Source organism: Amblyraja radiata, chromosome 7, assembly GCF_010909765.2.
Source record: "Amblyraja radiata isolate CabotCenter1 chromosome 7, sAmbRad1.1.pri, whole genome shotgun sequence".
Classification (NCBI taxonomy): domain Eukaryota; kingdom Metazoa; phylum Chordata; class Chondrichthyes; order Rajiformes; family Rajidae; genus Amblyraja; species Amblyraja radiata.
Window position 1 is genome coordinate 87,247,032 of NC_045962.1, and position 20,186 is coordinate 87,267,217.

The window sequence follows — 20,186 nt, forward strand, 5'->3', positions numbered from 1 at the left end:
TTGTATACTCTAGAATTTAGAAGGATGACAGGGTATCTTATTAAAACATATAAGATTAATAAGGGTATGGACACGCTAGAGGAAGGAAACATGTTCCCGATGTTGGGGGAGTCCAGAATCAGGGCCACAATTTAAGAATGAGGGGTAAGCCATTTAGAACGGAGATGAGGAAATACTTTTTCACACAGAGAGTCGTGTGTCTGTGGAATTATCTGCCTCAGAGGGGGGTGGAGGCCGGTTCTATGGATACTTTCAAGAGATAGATGGAGCTCTTAAAGATAGCGGAGTCAAGGAATATGGGGAGAAGGCAGGAACGGGGTACTGATTGTGGATGATCAGCCATGATCACATTGAATGGCGGTGCTGGCTCAAAGGGCTGTATGGCCTACTCCTGCACCTGTTGTCTATTGTCTATAATTACACGGTTTCAACAGGCTCCTTGGCGTGTCCTTTGCGTCTTCTTACCACTTGCCATACTTAATATCCAAGAAGAACAAACACACATCCTAAGTCCAATCGGGAAACACAAGGGATGAATGTCTGAGAATACAAATGAAACGTTAGAGCTTTAAACTACTTCCCAAAACCTATAAAGAAAATCATGTAATGAGTGGGATCTTTTCTTCCTCTTGGAGAAGGATGGGATTGTATGGGAGTCTGGATCCACATGATGAGTGTTTGGGTCGATCGTGTGAGCCAGCGTCAGCTGAGCACATGGGCCCAGTACATTCACGGCATGGATGGTGAGGAACCTTGCTGTTGGGACGGCTGGGCTCTCAGTCCTTCTTGTTGCTGGGTGGCTGCAACTTCTCTGTGCTCCTGTCTTTGGTCTCAGTGTCAGATGACGAGTCCCCTGTCTCCGACTGCTGTTGCTTCATCCACATCTCAGCGTAAGCTCCATCTTTGGCCAGCAGCACCTCGTGGCTGAAACGGGAATCGGAAAACTGTTTGCACGAGACTCACCATGTTGGCCTTTATAACAAGAGGAATCCAATATAGGAGCAAAGAGGTCCTTCTGCAGTTGTACAGGGCCCTGGTGAGACCACACCTGGAGTATTGTGTGCAGTTTTAGTCCCCAAATTTGAGGAAGGACATTCTTGCTATTGAGGGAGTACAGCGTAGGTTTACAAGGTTAATTCCCGGGATGGCGGGACTGTCATATGCTGAGAGAATGGAGCGGCTGGGCTTGCACACTCTGGAGTTTAGAAGGATGAGAGGGTATCTCATTGAAACTTATGATTGTTAAGGGCTTGGACACGCTAGAGGCAGGAAACATGTTCCCGATGTTGGGGGAGTCCAGAACCAGGGGCCACAGTTTAAGAATAAGGGGTAAGCCATTTAGAACGGAGACGAGAAAACACTTTTTCACCCAGAGAGTGGTGAGTGTGTGGAATTCTCTGCTCAGAGGGCGGTGGAGGCAGGTTCTCTGGATGCTTTCTCAAGAGAGAGCTAGATAGGGCTCTTAACAATAGTGGAGTCTGGGGATATGGGGAGAAGGCAGGAACGGGATACTGATTGGGGATGATCAGCCATGATCACATTGAATCGCGGTGCTGGCTCGAAGGGCCGAATGGCCTACTCCTGCACCTATTGTCTATTGACTCAAAACGTTGTCTGCCAGTTCCCTCCACAGATGCTGCCTGACCTACTGAGTGCTCCCAGCTGCTTTTTTCTATGCTCAAGATTCTAGCATCTCCAACCTCCTGTGTCTGCATTCTAATTATTTATAGTTCTTTCAAAAAAATAATTACAGGCTTCGGATAGTCAACCAGTTTTGAGATCAGGACATTTCAAATGATACTTTAGATCAATCGAAAAAATAATCTTGAGAAGTTAATACTTCTGAGGAGTGGTTGCAAGTGCAAGGAGGGGAAGAGAACAAGGGAAAGAAAACATGAGTGTGTGAGAGATGTAATTACTGAGGAGAGGGATGAAGAAGAGGGTTCTCTCAGGCTCCAGGGCAATTGGAATCTCAGTCAATCCGTGAATGATGCTCAGCCAAGTGTGAAGTTTACTTTCTGCACTCTGTGCTAAAGTAAATACTAAACCCATTAAGGTGGTGAAGGGAAGGATAATGATCTGTCTGACGGAACAAGGGCCTGAGACAGGAAGAAACTAAATCCTCAATCTCGGCCAGGGCTGTCACAGCACCAGAAAACATATCATTCCTAAAACCATTCAGCAGAAATAAAGAGGCAAAGGTGGTCCACGGGGTCTTAGTTTAGTTTATTGCCACGTGCATCGAGGTTGATTTGGGAGTGTAATTATGGTGTGAAGGGTAGAAACATAGACAATAGGTGCAGGAGTAGAGGCCATTCGGCCCTTCTAGCCTGCACCGCCATTCAATATGATCATGGCTGATCATCCAACTCAGTATCCTGTACCTGCCTTCTCTCCATACCCCCTGATCCCTTTAGCCACAAGGGCCACATCTAACTCCCTCTTAAATATAGCCAATGAACTGTGGCCTCAACTACCTTCTGTGGCAGAGAATTCCAGAGATTCACCACTCTCTGTGTGAAAAATATTTTCCTCATCTCGGTCCTAAAAGATTTCCCCCTTATCCTTAAACTGTGTGTGGCCCCTTGTTCTGGACTTCCCCAACATCGGGAACAATCTTCCTGCATCTAGCCTGTCCAACCCCTTAAGAATTTTGTAAGTTTCTATAAGATCCCCCCTCAATCTTCTAAATTCTAGCGAGTACAAGCCGAGTCTATCCAGTCTTTCTTCAGTCTCTCTGGTAAGTCATTCAAGGAAAGTGCAGGGAAAGCAGTCGCAATCAAAGATCCTATAGCGAGCAAGATAGATCACTTGACGAAAAACATGTAGTACGGTTATGGGCAGATTCATGGGTAATTTTCTGCCCCATTTCCGTAACCGGCTTCCGTCTCCGGAACCAAAGATCCCATAGGATACTACAGCGGAGACGGAAGCCGGTTGCAGAATCATCCTCTTAAAAATAAAAGTTATTTGGTAAAAATCTTCTCCTCATTTTCAGAATTTAAATTTATTAACACAAACTGTTCCCCCGCAACGTTGATTACACTGCAAGTCGGGTCGGGTTACAGAAATGGATGAAAAAAAGGCCCACGTTCCACTCCGTCAGCCCATTGCATTTAGAAGGAGTGATCTATCTTGCTTGCTATAGGATCTTTGGTCGCAATAGTAATATTGGAGTGATGTAGAGTCATAGAATCACACAGTGTGGAAACAGGCCCAACTCACCCACAAATGCTGAGAGAATGGGGCGGCTGGGCTTGCATACTCTGGAGTTTAGAAGGATGAGTGTTATGAAAGTGCAAACAGATTTCTCATCTATTTGTCCAGACAGATTACTACAATGCAAAATATTTCTGCTCTGGGTCACATTTGTGATGTTACCCTCTCTCCAATCTTTAGTGCTGTAGCCAGCAATAGAACTCCAATCACCACCTTTGTGGAGGCCTAATGGGCCTGACCCACTTAGGCAACTTTTTAGGCGACAGCAGGAGACTATGCGGTCGCCACATGTTGCCGGGGAGTCGCCTTCATGGTCGTGAGGAGTTCCCGCATTCTGGGAACTAGTCGCGGCCTCATTATGGTCGCCGTGAATTTTTCAACATGTTGGAAAATTAGCGGCGACTAGAATGAAGCCGCCGTGGAGAGTAGCGAGAATTCTCGTGCCGTAGGTGGGTCGCCAGGAGGTGAAAGGTTCTCGTAGGTTGTAGCCAGTGCTGACCGATGAATTTCATTGGCTCATTGGGGTAAAAAAACGTAAGCAGTAGTTCTCAGAACCAAGGATAACCGACCGGTAATGTTAATGTCCGCCGAGCTTCACAGCCGTGTATCTCTGGCTTCTTAAAAGTTGTCTCCACTCCTTCTCCCTCCTACCAGACTGATTCCTGGGATGTCAGGACTTTCATATGAAGAAACACTGGATAGACTCGGCTTGTACTCGCTAGAATTTAGAAGATTGAGGGGGGATCTTATAGAAACTTACAAAATTCTTAAGGGGTTGGACAGGCTAGATGCAGGAAGATTGTTCCCGATGTTGGGGAAGTCCAGAACAAGGGGTCACGGTTTAAGAATAATGGGGAAATCCTTTAGGACCAAGATGAGAAAAACATTTTTCACACAGAGAGTGGTGAATCTCTGGAACTCTCTGCCACAGAAGGTAGTTGAGGCCAGTTCATTGGCTATATTTAAGAGGGAATTAGATGTGGCCCTTGTGGCTAAAGGGATCAGGGGGTATGGAGAGAAGGCAGGTACAGGATACTGAGTTGAATGATCAGCCATGATCATATTGAATCGTGGTGCAGGCTCGAAGTCGAATGGCCTACTCCTGCACCTATTTTCTATGTTTCTATGTTACTCCCCCCCCCCCACCCCCCCCTGAAAGGGCTTACCGTACACTGTGCTTTAGCTGTCTTAATTACAGCGTCAACCTTCCTGTTCATCGCAGTGTGTGTCTGTATCACCTTGGCTTTGCACCATGTGAATTTCAGACAGCGCTCCCCCCCGCTTGCCTTGTCCCCCGCCTTTGCGATGTGTGTGTGTGTGTGTGTGTGTGTGTGTGTGTGTGTGTGTGTGTGTGTGTGTGTGTGTGTGTGTGTGTGTGTGTGTGTGTGTGTGTGTGTGTGTTCCACTCTGACAGTCGCCGTTCCAGTTGCCAGCTTTTCAGGCGACTGCTGGCAACCTGACAGTCGCTGGCAGACATCTGAAAAATCACCCAAGAGGAACAGGCCCATTAGACTGATGAAAAGGTCTCTTCCTTGTCGTAAAATGCTGTGTAAGACAAACTGATTTTTTTTTAAAAGCAGAATTGCAAAAAATAATAGCTCCCTCTAGGATTGGGGTTAAACGGGTGGGAAAGTCCCTGACAGTGGACTACATACCTTCCTCTCTCCACTATCTGCCCGTCCCGAAGCACAAGGATCTGATCTGCATTGATCACCGTTGACAATCTGAAAGAAAAGAAAATTGTTAAACTCCGTAGGAATGCAGGGATGCTGTGCTGGTTATCCACAGAACTGTGTTCAGCGCACATCGACATTCAGATACTGACTTGCAAAGCTTGCTTTTCAACGCAGTCCCTTTGCATGTTTTTAAGAACGTTTTAGAAAATTGAACCCTTGATCCTGAGGATGTTTTCACTAGTGGTAGAGTCGGAATAACCAAAGCCACAGAATAAAAACAATGTACCTTTGGAGGAGTTTCTTTGGTTAGAGCCCACCATTAATTAGCCATTAACACTACTTCTATGTGTGTAGGAAGGAACTGCAGATGCTGGTTTAAATCGAAGATAGACACAAAATGCTGGAGTAACTCAGCGGGCCAGGCAGCATTTCTGGTCGAGATTTCCTTTACTCCAGCATTTCCACACTAGTACTATGTTATTCCACGTTTGCATCATCTCCCTACACTGGGGAAATTTACAGAGGCCAATTAACCCAGGAACCCACAGGTCATTGGGATGTGGGAGGAAACCGGAGCACCCGGACAAAATCCATGCGGTCATGGGGAGAAAATGCAAACTCCACACAGACAGCAGCTGAGGTCAGGGTGGAACTGGGGTCTCCGGCGCTGTGTGGCAGCAGCTTTACCATTGCACCACTATGCCACCCTATTACTGATGTTTAAGAAGGAACTGCAGATGCTGGAAAAACCGAAGGTGGACAAAAGTGCTGGAGAAACTCAGCGGGTGAGGCAGCATCTATGGAGTGAAGGAATAGGCGACGTTTCGGGTCGAGACCCTTCTTCAGACTGATTGCCTATTATTCCACACTCACAATTCTCTGTTTGAAAAAGTGTTTCCTCGTCTACGTTCTAAATGGCTTACCCCTTATTCTTAAACTGTGTGGCCCCTGGTTCTGGACTCCCCCAACATCGGGAACAAGTTTCCTGCCTCTAGCGTGTCCAAACCCTTAATATGTTTCAATAATGACAATATGAAGCTATCATTGGTTTTACTTTTGTTGCGCGCTAACCAGCCAGCGGAAAATAAATACACAATTACAATCGAGCCGTTCACAGTTCAAGTACGTCTTTCTATCCACATGCTTCAAAACTCCTGTTTATTTCATTCATTAAAAGCACGAGGCATGTTTAAACTCCTGCATCTTTTCTGACCGGATTGAAAATCACTGCACACTGAGAGAGAGCACAGAATACAAGGTAACTAATCTTAGAAATGTCTTGGACACAAGCAACTCAAGAGGGAGTCTGTCCAGTTAATTACCTTTCAATAGGGCTAAGGGGTGGGGAGAGAATCATTTCTGGAATGCAGGGTGTCCCTGCCATGCTCGGGGTCTGCCTTTACTAAATGGCTGGTCCCAGAATGTTATTTCTGCTGTGCTCCTCACCTCCCCTCCCCTTGATCATTTATTGCATTAATGCACTTACTGTTGAACTCTCTCAAAGGCAAAGAGGCAATTAGCCTCACGTCTGAAGTGTTTACAGCCAGGGAAATTAACACTTTTAGACTATTAGCTGATTGCTCTCGCTGGGACAATTTCCACTCCAGGAGGGTTCCCTAAAGAAGCAAGGATTTACCTCTGGCCTCACACACGACGAAAAACACAAACAGGGAACTGAGGCTACAGCCAATGAATCAATGAATGAATACGTTTATTTGCCAAATATTCACATACAAGGAATTTGTCTTGGTGCTCCGCCCACAAGCGACAACATGACATACAGTGACAGTTAGGATTGACACATAATTAAACATTAATAATAAAACATTATTGAGTAAACATGTGAATTAAATAAAATACCAGAGCACAAGGAGGCTACAGATTTTTGGTTATTAAGTAGAGCTGCTACTCGTGGAAAAAAAGCTATTTTTATGTCTGGCTGTGGCAGCTTTGACAGTCCGGAGTCGCCTTCCAGAGGGAAGTGATTCAAAGAGTTTGTGGCCAGGGTGAGAGGGGTCAGAGATGTGGCAGCCAGACATAAAACACTACTCGTTTAGAGTTTTCACAATGATGTACGACAAGCAAGATTTTGTCATCTCATTTATTAGTTTAGTTTAGAGATACAACGTGGAAACAGGCCCCTCGGCCCACTGAGACCGTGCTAACCAGCGATCCCAGCACACTAACACTATTCTACACACTGGGGACAATTTTACATTTATACCAAGCCAATCAACCTACAGACTTGTACGTCTTTGGCGTGTGGGAGGAAACCGGAGCCACACAGGTCACGGGGAGAACGTACAAACTACATTCAGGCAAGCACCCGTAGTCAGGATGGAACTGGCGCTGTAGTGCAAGAAGTGGTCTGTGGTGTTCTAATGTCGAGGTAGAATTAGGGTTGGTTCAGGAACCTGATAATTGTAGGACAGTAGCTGTTCCTGAACCTGGTCCATTGTTGCTCTGGGGTAGGTGATAACGAGTATAACTCTGTGTAACTCGTTAACACCTACCCCACATCCAACAATGGACCATTGTGCACTCCACCTTTCCTTGATCATCCATGCATTTCATTTTATTTAATTTAATTCACATGTTTAATTAATATTGTTTTATTATTAATGTTTAATGTTTTATGTGTCATTCCTAACTGTCACTATATGTCGTTGTCACTTGCGGGCGGAGCACCAAGGCAATTTCCTTGTATGTGAATACTTGGCCAATAAACTTATACATTCATTCATTCATTTCACAAATCTTTCATTCATTTAAAGTCATAAGGAATATGAGTAGAATTAGGCCATTCGGCCCATCAAGTCTACTCTGCCATTCAATCATGGCTGATCTATCTCTCCCTCCTGCCTTCTCCCCATAACCTGATACCCATACTAATCAAGAATCTGCCTTGAATATATCTACGGACATCCTCCACAGCCGCCTACGGCATGAATTCCACAGATTCACCACCCTCTGGCTAAAGACATTTCTCCTCATCTCCTTCCCAAAAAATAAGAATGCCCTTTAATCCTGAGGCTATGACCTCTAGTTCTAGACTCACCCGCTAATGGAAACATCCTCTCCACACCCACTCTATCCAAGCTTTTCACTATTCTGGATTTATTCTATTTATCTTCCCATATATCTCTCGTTTCCCTTTCCCCAGACTCTCAATCTGAAGAAGGGTCTCGGTCCGAAATGTCACCTATTCCTTTTCTCCACAGATACTGCCTGACCCGCTGAGTACTCCAGCTTTCGCGGGGAATGTTCGACATGTTTTGAGTGAGGGAGGGAGGGGGAGCATGGTTGATATTTCTTGCTGGTGATCTAGGGCATTGCTTCTGAATCTCCCGCTGTGGATGCTACTTGACCTGCTGAATGTTTCTTGCCATTATTTATTTTTCTTTCAGATTTACTGCAGGTTTTTGCTGCGTAATTTTTCTCCTTTGTTCATTTTTATTCCCCCTCGGCATCTTAAGTTCAAGAATGCTTCGTGAACCGAACATGTGAACAATATAATCGCTTACCAGTTTTGCCATCATTAATTTGGAACACACCTGAACTTCATCTCAGTTCTATCAAATGCTTCTGAAACTCCTGATCCAACACAGAGTTCTGATTAAGGTCACTGATCTGAAACACGTATTCTGTTTCCCTCTCCACCTGCACATTTTTAGCATCTACAGTTTATTGTTTCACATGCTACTGGAGCTTAGGCATGGCCTTGATATCCAAGCCTACATTCCGTGCTCAGGTCTGTGGGTCGGGGCGGGAACCCACAACAAAGTGGTGGACAATAGACAATGACAATAGACAATAGGTGCAGGAGTAGGCCATTCAGCCCTTCGAGCCAGCACCGCCATTCAATGTGATCATGGCTGATCATCCCCAATCTGTACCCCGTTCCTGCCTTCTCCCCATATCCGCTATCTTTAAGAGCCCAATCTAGCTCTCTCCTGAAAGTATCCAGAGAACCGGCCTCCACCTCCCTCTGAGGCAGAGAATTCCACAGACTCACCACTCTCTGTGAGACAAAGTGTTTCCTCGTCTCTGTTCTAAATCGCTTACTCTTTATTCTTAAACTGTGGCCCCTGGTTCTGGACTCCCCCAACATCGGGAACATTGGGAGCCTCACGGCGATGGGGCCTAGATGGTGGTGAAGCCTCACGGCGGCAGCGAAGCCTCGTGGGTCGACTTGCGGTCGATAGGAGCGCCGGAGGAACCGCCGTGAGGCGGTGGGGTGGGGGAGGAGCAACAACGACCCGGCGTGGGGGGGACCTCCGTGAGGTAGGGGGGAGAACAAAGGAGGACCCGATGTGGGGGAACCTCTGTGGGGCAGGGGAGGAGGGGGGGGGGGGGAATGTAGGACGATCCCGCATTCTTTGTAACTTTGTCAGTGCCGTAGGTGGCCGCTATTTGTATACATTGGTTATGCAAGCCAAGAATCTCACTGTGTCTTGTCACATGTGGCAATAAAGTATTCCGTTCTCTTCTGACTCTTTTTGATTATCTCGCGTCACGAGAAGCAGGATTTGTAATCGTGTAAAGGGCCTAATAGGCCATTCGGCCCTTCCAGCCAGCACCGCCATTCAATGTGATCATGGCTGATCATCCCCAATCAGTACCCCGTTCCTGCCTTCTCCCCATATCCCCTGACTCCGCTATCTTTAAGAGCCCTATCTAGCTCTCTCTTGAAAGTATCCAGAGAACCGGCCTCCACCGCCCTCTGAGGCAGAGAATTCCACAGACTCCCAACTCTCTGTATGAAAACGTGTTTTTTCTGGGAGAAATTCAGAGTCCAGCAGTGGAGGACAAAAGGCTTAATTAGGAAAGGGAAAATAGATTATGAAAGAAAACTGGCAGGGAACATAAAAACTGACTGCAAAGGTTTTTATAGATATGTGAAGAGGAAAAGATTAGTTAAAACAAATGTAGGTCCCTTGCAGTCAGAAACAGGTGAATTGATCAAGGGGAACAAGGACATGGTAGACCAATTGAATAACTACTTTGGTTCTGTCTTCACTAAGGAAGACATAAATAATCTGCCGGAAATAGCAAGGGACCGGGGGTTAAATGAGATGGAGGAACTGAGTGAAATCCAGGTTAGCCGGGAAGTGGAGTTAGGTAAATTGAATGGAATAAAGGCTGATAAATCCCCAGGGCCAGATAAGTTGCATCCCAGAGTACTTAAGGAAGTAGCCGCAGAAATAGTGGATGCATTAGTGATAATTTTTCAAAACTCTTTAGATTCTGGAGTAGTTCCTGAGGACTGGAGGGTAGCTAATGTAACCCTACTTTTTAAAAAGGGAGGGAGAGAGAAAACGGGGAATTACAGACCAGTTAGTCTAACATCGGTGGTGGGGAAAATTCTGGAGTCGGTTATTAAAGATGGGATAGCAGCGCATTTGGAAAGTGGTGAATTCATTGGACAAAGTCAGCATGGATTTATGAAAGGTAAATCATGTCTGACGAATCTTATAGAATTTTTCGAGGATGTAACTAGTAGAGTGGATAAGGGAGAACCAGTGGATGTGTTATATCTGGACTTTCAGAAGGCTTTCGACAAGGTCCCACATAAGAGATTAGTATACAAACTTAAAGCACATGGTATTGGGGGTTCAGTATTGATGTGGATAGAGAACTGGCTGGCAGACAGGAAGCAAAGAGTAGGAGTAAACGGGTCCTTTTCACAATGGCAGGCAGTGACTAGTGGGGTACCGCAAGGCTCAGTGCTGGGACACCAGCTATTTACAATAATATTAATGATCTGGATGAGGGAATTGAATGCAACATCTCCAAATTTGCGGATGACACGAAGCTGGGGGGCAGTGTTAGCTGTGAGGAGGATGCTAGGAGGCTGCAAGGACTTGGATAGGTTGGGTGAGTGGGCAAATGCATGGCAGATGCAGTATAATGTGGATAAATGTAGGTTATCCACTTTGGTGGCAAAAACAGGAAAGTAGACTATTATCTGAATGGTGGCCGATTAGGAAAAGGGGAGATGCAACGAGACCTGGGTGTCATGGTACACCAGTCATTGAAAGTAGGAATGCAGGTGCAGCAGGCAGTGAAGAAAGCAAATGGTATGTTAGCATTCATAGCAAAAGGATTTGAGTATAGGAACAGGGAGGTTCTACTGCGGTTGTACAGGGTCTTGGTGAGACCACACCTGGAGTATTGCGTACAGTTTTGGTCTCCTAATCTGAGGAAAGACATTCTTGCCATAGAGGGAGTACAGAGAAGGTTCACCAGACTGATTCCTGGGATGGCAGGACTTTCATATGAGGAAAGACTGGATGGACTCGGCTTGTACTCGCTAGAATTCAGAAGATTGAGAGGGGATCTTATAGAAACTTACAAAATTCTTAAGGGGTTGGACAGGCTAGATGCAGGAAGATTATTCCCGATGTTGGGGAAGTCCAGAACTACGGGTCACAGTTTAAGGATAAGAGGGAAGTCTTTTAGGACCGAGATGAGAAAATTATTTTTTACACAGAGAGTGGTGAATCTGTGGAATTCTCTGCCATAGAAGGTAGTTGAGGCCAGTTCATTGGCTATATTTAAGAGGGAGTTAGATGTGGCCCTTGTGGCTAAAGGGATCAGGGGGTATGGAGAGAAGGCAGGGATGGGGTACTGAGTTGGATGATCAGCCATGATCATATCGAATGGTGGTGCAGGCTCGAAGGGCCGAATGGCCTACTCCTGCACCTATTTTCTATGTTTCGTCTCCCTTCTAAATGTCTTACCCCTTATTGTTAAACCGTGGCCGCAGGTTCTGGACTTCCCCAACATCGGGAACATGTTACCTGCCTCTAGCGTGTCCAAATCCTTAATAATCTTATATATTTCAATAAGATTCCCTCTCATCCTTCTAAACTCCGGAGTCTACAAGCCCAGCCGCTCCATTCTCTCAGCATTTGACAGTTCCGCCATCCCGGGAATTAACCTTGTAAACCTACGCTGTGAAAAAGTGTTTCCTCATCTCCGTTCTAATTGGCGCACCCCTTATTCTTAAACTGTGGCACCTGGTTCTGGACTCCCCCAACATCGGGAACATGTTTCCTGCCTCTAGCGTGTCCAAACCCTTAATAATCATATATGTTTCAATAAGATCCAATTAGCCATTCAGTACCATCAGCTATTGATACTTTTTTCCTTAGCAAAGTAGACATGGAGAAAATGTAGCTCATTTAACGAGGCAACAACGATTGCAAATCTGCGTGCCAGTATTACGAGGATACCAACTGGGTTCCTTACAGTTGACGAGCTCTGTGTTTTCTTGAACGCAGAGCTTTTACACAGTGTGTGCAATGTGACTATGGCGGGCAGTCCTCTGGGGGCTGATGATGTTTTTTTACCCCCCAATAACTAATTGCTATATGAACAAAGACTTGGAAGCCAGCAGTGGAATCCTTCCTGCCCTCTTTGTGATAACATTGTAAATACATATCCTGCTCTTTGATCGCCCACTAAATGTGTGTCTGTCAAATACTTTGATCCTCAACCCGACAGAGCTATAAAGCCGTGCCCCCACCCACTTTTTTGATGTGGGTAGGGTCTGTTTATGAGGAGAGTGTGTGAGATGGGGAAGGCAACAGCCAGGGCTCTGGCAATTGGTGCAGGCGTCAACCACTTCCCATCAGGCTGGAGTGAAATAGAAAAGAGAATAGAATCATTTTTAATGATTTGTGGCATAAAGATGTTTTCAATCGATTGATCTTTTTGAAGTGGAGTAGCCCCAGCTGGTGGGCGTGCCAAGTGCCACATGCTCCACACACTGGTTTCCTGTTTGCAGCAAGAGAGCGGCTGCAAAGAATTGGAAATGGGGAGGCAGTTCTTGGAGGATGTCTTAAATGAAAGGCCTGGTGGGAGCTTGAAGCAGATGAAACGCTGCGGGAATCGTCTGTGTGAAAAGACCTTGGGCTCCAGCTATAGGCAGTGTGTTCCTAATGATTTGGATCACAGGCAGTGATGATATCAGCTACTTGACCCTGCACATGATGGCAACTAATGAAGAACAAATAGTGCCAATCCCATCACAGGAGATAGGTCCTTGGCAGCAAGTCATTACCAAAACATGTAATCAGCAGTAGGGTTATGATTAACTTGCATAGTAACAACTTATTTGAGCAATGATCTATTCTACATTTTCCTTGATATCTATCCTCTTTGTCTCGTTTTCACACCTTACATAGAAAATAGGTGCAGGAGTAGGCCATTCAGCCCTTCGAGCCTGCACCACCATTCAATATGATCATGGCTGATCATCCAACTCAGTATCCTGTACCTGCCTTCTCTCCATACCCCCTGATCCCTTTAGCCACAAGGGCCACATCTAACTCCATCTTAAACTTAGCCAATGAACTGGCCTCAACTACTTTCTGTGGCAGAGAATTCCAGAGATTCACCACTCTCTGTGTGAAAAAAAAATGTTGTTCTCATCTCGGTCCTAAAAGACTTCCCCCTTATCCTTAAACTGTGTGTGGCCCCTTGTTCTGGATTTCCCCAACATCGGGAACAATCTTCCTGCATCTAGCCTGTCCAACCCCTTAAGAATTTTGTAAGTTTCTATAAGATCCCCCCCTCAATCTTCTAAATTCTAGCGAGTACAAGCCGAGTCTATCCAGTCTTTCATTAATATGAAAGTCCTGCCATCCCAGGAATCAGGTCTGGTGAACCTCTTACACTTCCTTAGCTCCGTATTCCCCTCTCCCTTAACTCATTCTGAAGGGTCTCTACCCGAAACGTCACCCATTCCTTCTCTCCAGAGATGCTGCCTGTCCCGCTGAGTTGCTGCGGAATTTTGTGTATGCCTGCGGTTTAAACCAGCATCGGCAGTTCCTTCCTACACAACTTATTTTAAAATCTGTATATCCGTAGCTGATGTCACTGTGTGATTCCATGCACAAACTCCATCTCTGTGTGACGTGCCAAAAGTGACTACCATGGCTCAGAGTCAGAAGGTTGGAGTTCGAGAACCACCGCGCTTTTATTTCTAACTAGACCAAGTGGGACCCGTTGGGCCCCGTCCCCCAATGCAATAATCCACCACTCACCCAGGCTGCAAGGTGACTTGGATAGGCTGGGTGAGTGGGCAAAGGCATGGCAGATGCAGTATAATGTGGATAAATGTGAGGTTATCCACTTTGGTGGCAAAAACAGGAAAGTAGACTATTATCTGAATGGTGGCCGATTAAGAAAAGGGGAGATGCAACGAGACCTGGGTGTCATGGTACACCAGTCATTGAAAGTAGGCATGCAGGTGCAGCAGGCAGTGAAGAAAGCAAATGGTATGTTAGCATTCATAGCAAAAGGATTTGAGTATAAGAGCAGGGAGGTTCTACTGCAGTTGTACAGGGTCTTGGTGAGACCACACCTGGAGTATTGCGTACAGTTTTGGTCTCCTAATCTGAGGAAAGACATTCTTGCCATAGAGGGAGTACAGAGAAGGTTCACCAGACTGACTCCTGGGATGGCAGGACTTTCATATGAGGAAAGACTGGATAGACTCGGCTTGTACACGTTGGAATTCAGAAGACTGAGGGGGGATCTTATAGAAACTTACAAAATTCTTAAGGGGTTGGACAGGCTAGATGCAGGAAGATTGTTCCCGATGTTGGGGAAGTCCAGAACTAGGGGTCACAGTTTAAGGATAAGAGGGAAGACTTTTAGGACCGAGATGAGGAAATCATTTTTTACACAGAGAGTGGTGAATCTGTGGCATTCTCTGCCACAGAAGGTAGTTGAGGCCAGTTCATTGGATATATTTAAGAGGGAGTTAGATGTGGCCCTTGTGGCTAAAGGGATCAGGGGGTATGGAGAGAAGGCAGGGATGGGATACTGAGTTGGATGATCAGCCATGATCATATCAAATGGCGGTGCAGGCTCGAAGGGCCGAATGGCCTACTCCTGCACCTATTTTCTATGTTTCCCTCAACGCAACCCGTTTTCCGCCACTCACCCGTTCCCCCAATCCAATAACCCACCACTCACCCATAGCCCCTACGGAAGGCCTGGTCCCCCAACGCAACCCGTTCCCCAACGTAAGATTTCACCATCACACGTTGGGTCCCGGTCACAAGGGATGCCTGGTCCCCAACGCAACCCGTTTCCCAACGTATGATTCCACCACTCACCCGTTCTCCCAACGCAACCCGTTCCCCCAACGCAATATTCCACCACTCACCCACAGCCCCCAACTCTGCAGGTCGTTTTAAACTTTTTAAAAAATGCAATTGCTGTAAGATTGAATGTGATGTAGGTGCCACCGACAAGGCCGTCTTTTGTTATCCAAATCTAATCATTAAACTTTGCTGTGCTGGGTTAGGCTGGCAGATTCTTTCCCTGAAGGACATTTCAGTATTCAGTATTTACTTTAATGTCATTTCACTGAGTACTTGCATACACAGAAGAAACGAAAAATTATTTCTCAATCAGTTCCTGTCAGTGCAGTTAATAAAAATAGAATAAATACATACAACTTTAAAATTAACATATCTAACATAGACCTAAAAATCGAACTAAAAACAGACATTCAGACTGAACAGTGGCTTTGCCTTGGCAGGTGCCTAGCTGTCAAAGTATGGGCGAGGTTAGATGTGTTGGTGTATGATGTATGGGGAGGGGATTCAGTCTGTTAACCAGTCTTATTGCCTGTGGGAAGAAGCTGTGGAGCATCCTGCTGGTTCTGCAGCTGATGCTCCTGTACCTCTTCCCAGATGGCAGAATGGAGAAGATGTGGTGTGATGGGTGATAAGGGTCCTTAATAATTTGCTGTGAAGGACTCAGTGTTCTGGGATAGAAACACTGTGGCCGGTAGGGTTAAATGTAGGGTTAAAGTTTAAATGTCACTTTAAAACTTTTAAATCTCCCCCACTGCGTCCCTCTCCTTACAACAATATAAACACACTCCCATAGCTTGTGTATTGGCAGCGGAGATCCCATCTTCACAACAGCTTGTGTAAATGAGAGATGCCATTGTGACCTCATCACTGGAAGCTGCTGGAAGAGTCTCCCTCTATGGCAGTTATTATTTTCAAAGTCCCCTTTCTTAAACCTTTAAATATCAATAACTTGTGAAATACAACATCAAATCTGAAGGAAACCTGTTAGAACCACGACGGGAAAAAACTGAGTAAGGTTCTGCAAACATTTTCAATCTATTGTGTACCGTTTTGGCGTGGTTCCTTGAGATCGCTCGCATGCACGCACACAGACATCCAAACAAGACGAGACTTTTAGTATAGCATAGATAGATGGGACCTCTCGGTTATCCTTCTTCAAAACCAGAGCTTAGGCTCACACCCGATGTACAAGTATATTATCTTTTAATTCTAATGACCCTTGTCATATTGACTCCACTTATACCTCACAAGGCCAGCAGCATAATCAAGGGCCCTGGCCACTAACTCGTCTCCCCTCTCCCATCAGGCAAGTAGTACAGAAGTGTGAAAATGCAAACCTCCAGATTCAGTGACAGTTTCTTCCCAGCTGTTACCAGGCAACTGAATCATCCTACCACAACCAGAGAGCAATGCTGAACTACTATCTACCTCATTGGTGACCCTCGGACTATCCTTGATCGGACTTCGCTGGCTTAACCTTGCACCAAACGTAATTCCCTTAATCATGTATCTATACACGGTAAATGGCTCGATTGTAATTGGTATTGTTTTTGATGGATAGGTGACGTTTCACAGAGTGCTGGAGTAACTCAGCGGGTCAGGCAGCATCTGTGGAGAACATGGATAGGTGACGTTTCACAGAGTGCAGGAGTAACTCAGCGGGCCAGGCAGCATCTGTGGAGAACATGGATAGGTGACGTTTCAAAGTGCTGGAGTAACTCAGCGGGCCAGGCAGCATCTGTGGAGAACATGGATAGGTGACGTTTCACAGAGTGCTGGAGTAACTCAGCGGGTGCAGCAGCATCTATGGAGCTAAGGAAATAGGCAACGTTTCGGGCCGAAACCCTTCCGAAACCTATTTCCAGAAGGTTCGGCCCGAAACGTTGCCTATTTCCTTAGCTCCATAGATGCTGCTGCACCATAAGTCAGCGGGTCAGGCAGCATCTGTGGAGAACATGGATAGGTGATGTTTCACAGAGTGCTGGAGTAACTCAGTGGTTCAGGCAGCATCTCTAGAGAACATGGATAGGTGACGTTTCGGGTCAGGACTCTTCTTCAGACTGTTAGCACTTATTAATGTTAGTTATGTAAGAAACAAGGCACACATCTGAACATAGCGATTTGCCAATACAATATTATATTGTGTTTTGATGGTGCTGGTTGGGGTATAAATCATTCACTGATGTCATGTGTGAACCAAAGTGGATTTGACTAAAGATTATAATGTTACAAATCTCATGGGGAACATTAAAACATAGAAATTAGGTGCAGGAGCAGGCCATTCGGCCCTTCGAGCCTGCACCGCCATTCAATATGATCATGGCTGATCATCCAACTCAGTATCCTGTACCTGCCTTCTCTCCATACCCCCTGATCCCTTTAGCCACAAGGGCCACATCTAACTCCCTCTTAAATATAGCCAATGAACTGGCCTCGACTACCTTCTGTGGCAGAGAATTCCACAGATTCACCACTCTCTGTGTGAAAAATGTTTTCCTCATCTCGGTCCTAAAAGATTTCCCCCTTATCCTTAAACTGTGACCCCTTGTTCTGGACTTCCCCAACATCGGGAACAATCTTCCTGCATCTAGCCTGTCCAACCCCTTAAGAATTTTGTACGTTTCTATAAGATCCCCCCTCAATCTTCTAAATTCTAGCGAGTACAAACCAAGTCTATCCAGTCTTTCTTCATATGAAAGTCCTGACATCCCAGGAATCAGTCTGGTGAACATTCTCTGTACTCCCTCTATGGTAAGAATGTCCTTCCTCAGATTAGGAGACCAAAACTGTACGCAATACTCCAGGTGTGGTCTCACCAAGACCCTGTACAACTGCAGTAGAACCGCCCTGCTCCTATACTCAAATCCTTTTGCTATGAATGCTAACTATGAGTGCCTTCTTCACTGCCTGCTGCACCTGCATGCCTACTTTTAATGACTGGTGTACCATGACACCCAGGTCTCGTTGCATCTCCCCCTTTCCTAATCGGCCACCATTCAGATAATAGTCTACTTTCCTGTTTTTGCCACCAAAGTGGATAACCTCACATTTATCCACATTATACTGCATCTGCCATGCATTTTCCCACTCACCCAGCCTATCCAAGTCACCTTGCAGCCTCCTAGCATCCTCCACACAGCTAACACTGCCCCCCAGCTTTGTGTCATCCGCAAATTTGGAGATGTTGCATTCAATTCCCTCGTCCAAATCATTAATATATATTGTAAATAGCTGGGGTCCCAGCACTGAGCCTTGCGGTACCCCACTAGTCATTGCCTGCCATTGTGAAAAGGACCCGTTTACTCCTACTCTTTGCTTCATGTCTGCCAGCCAGTTCTCTATCCACATCAATACTGAACCCCCAATACCGTGTGCTTTAAGTTTGTATACTAATCTCTTATGTGGGACCTTGTCGAAAGCCTTCTGAAAGTCCAGATATAACACATCCACTGGTTCTCCCTTATCCACTCTACTAGTTACATCCTCGAAAAATTCTATAAGATTCGTCAGACATGATTTACCTTTCATAAATCCATGCTGACTTTGTCCAATGATTTCACCACTTTCCAAATGTGCTGCTATCCCATCTTTAATAACTGATTCTAGCAGTTTCCCCACTACCGACGTTAGACTAACTGGTCTGTAATTCCCCGTTTTCTCTCTCCCTCCCCTTTTAAAAAGTGGGGTTACATTAGCTACCCTCTAATCCTCAGGAACCTCTCCAGAATCTAAAGAGTTTTGAAAAATTATCACTAATGCATCCACTATTTCTGGGGCTACTTCCTTAAGTACTCTGGGATGCAGCCTATCTGACCCTGGGGATTTATCGGCCTTTAATCCATTCAATTGACCTAACACCACTTCCCGGCTAACCTGGGTTTCACTCAGTTCCTCCATCTCATTTGACCCCCGGTCCCCTGCTATTTCCGGCAGATTATTTATGTCTTCCTTGGTGAAGACAGAACCAAAGTAGTTATAACCAAAAGAAATGGGAAAGGAAAATGAACTAACAAGCAAAAGTCTCTAAAAGGTGTTGGTAGTGTATTATAACAGCAGGCATCATGCCTCTCAATGTAATATAACTCTGCTCTGTCAAAGTGGATCTATATTTAATGTGCTCGCTCACTTTAAGGTGACAAATGAACTATTGTAAACAAAGTCTATCACAGGATCATTGATATGCAAGGTGTAAAGTTGTAAATTAAAACATACCTGTAGGTTTCTGGCATAAGATGCGGGGGAAAAAGGTAATATCTTCTCTTTTGTTGTTTTTGGACTATGATTTTTAATGTCGCTCTCAAAACTATTTTTAATAATAAAAACATAAATAGTTGGAAATATTGTAGTTTAAGCAGCAACAGAAACAGTTAACATTTCAGGTTGGTGACCACGTGTCAAGGTGTCATAGGAAGAGGTGTGGTTGGGGTAGGACTGGAAGATAAGGCCAAGGAGTTCCTTGGAGATGGTGAAATGTTTTGTTGCAGAGAGATGTATATATATGGTGGTGGAGGAATCTTGTTGAAGCTGTTTGACAAAGCGTCTTGGATCCGAAAAGTAACGAGTGAAAAGTGAAACGTAGAAACATAGAAAAATGGGTGCAGGAGTAGGCCATTCGGCTCCTCGAGCCAGCACCGCCATTCAATATGAATGGCTTGGGAGCTGAACATCCAGGGATATTCAATATTCAGGAGGGATAGACAGAAAGGAAAAGGAGGTGGGGTAGCATTGCTGGTTAGAGAGTAGATTAACGCAATGGAAAGGAAGGACATTAGCTTGGAGGATGTGGGATCGATATGGGTAGAGCTGCGAAACACTAAGGGGCAGAAAACGCTAGTGGGTGTTGTGTACAGGCCACCTAACAGTAGTAGTGGAGTTGGGGATGGCATCAAACAGGAAATTAGAAATGCGTGCAACAAAGGTAAAACAGTTATAATGGGTGACTTCAATCTACATATAGATTGGGGAAATCAAATTGGCAGGGGTGCTGAGGAAGAGGATTGCGGGATAGTTTTCTAAACCAACATGTAGAGGAACCAACGAGAGAGCAGGCTATTCTAGACTGGGTATTGAGTAATGAGGAAGGGTTAGTTAGCAGTCTTGTTGTGCGCGGCCCCTTGGGCAAGAGTGACCATAATATGGTTGAGTTCTTCATTAGGATGGAGAGTGACAT

General features: G+C 45.4%; 1 protein-coding gene across 2 annotated transcripts in view; it reads right to left on the reverse strand.

Annotated features, from left to right (window-relative positions):
• Window positions 1-304: 304 nt before the first annotated feature.
• Window positions 305-20,186, reverse strand: part of abcb6 (ATP binding cassette subfamily B member 6 (Langereis blood group)) — a 174,666-nt gene continuing 154,784 nt past the window's right edge. For both annotated transcript variants that reach the window (XM_033024954.1, XM_033024953.1), the window contains exons 19-20: window positions 4,875-4,943; window positions 305-924 (exon numbers count right to left, since the gene is read on the reverse strand). In XM_033024954.1, the coding sequence (XP_032880845.1) occupies window positions 777-924; window positions 4,875-4,943 (217 nt within the window). In that variant the 3' untranslated portion in view covers window positions 305-776. The remainder of the gene's footprint in view (window positions 925-4,874; window positions 4,944-20,186) is intronic.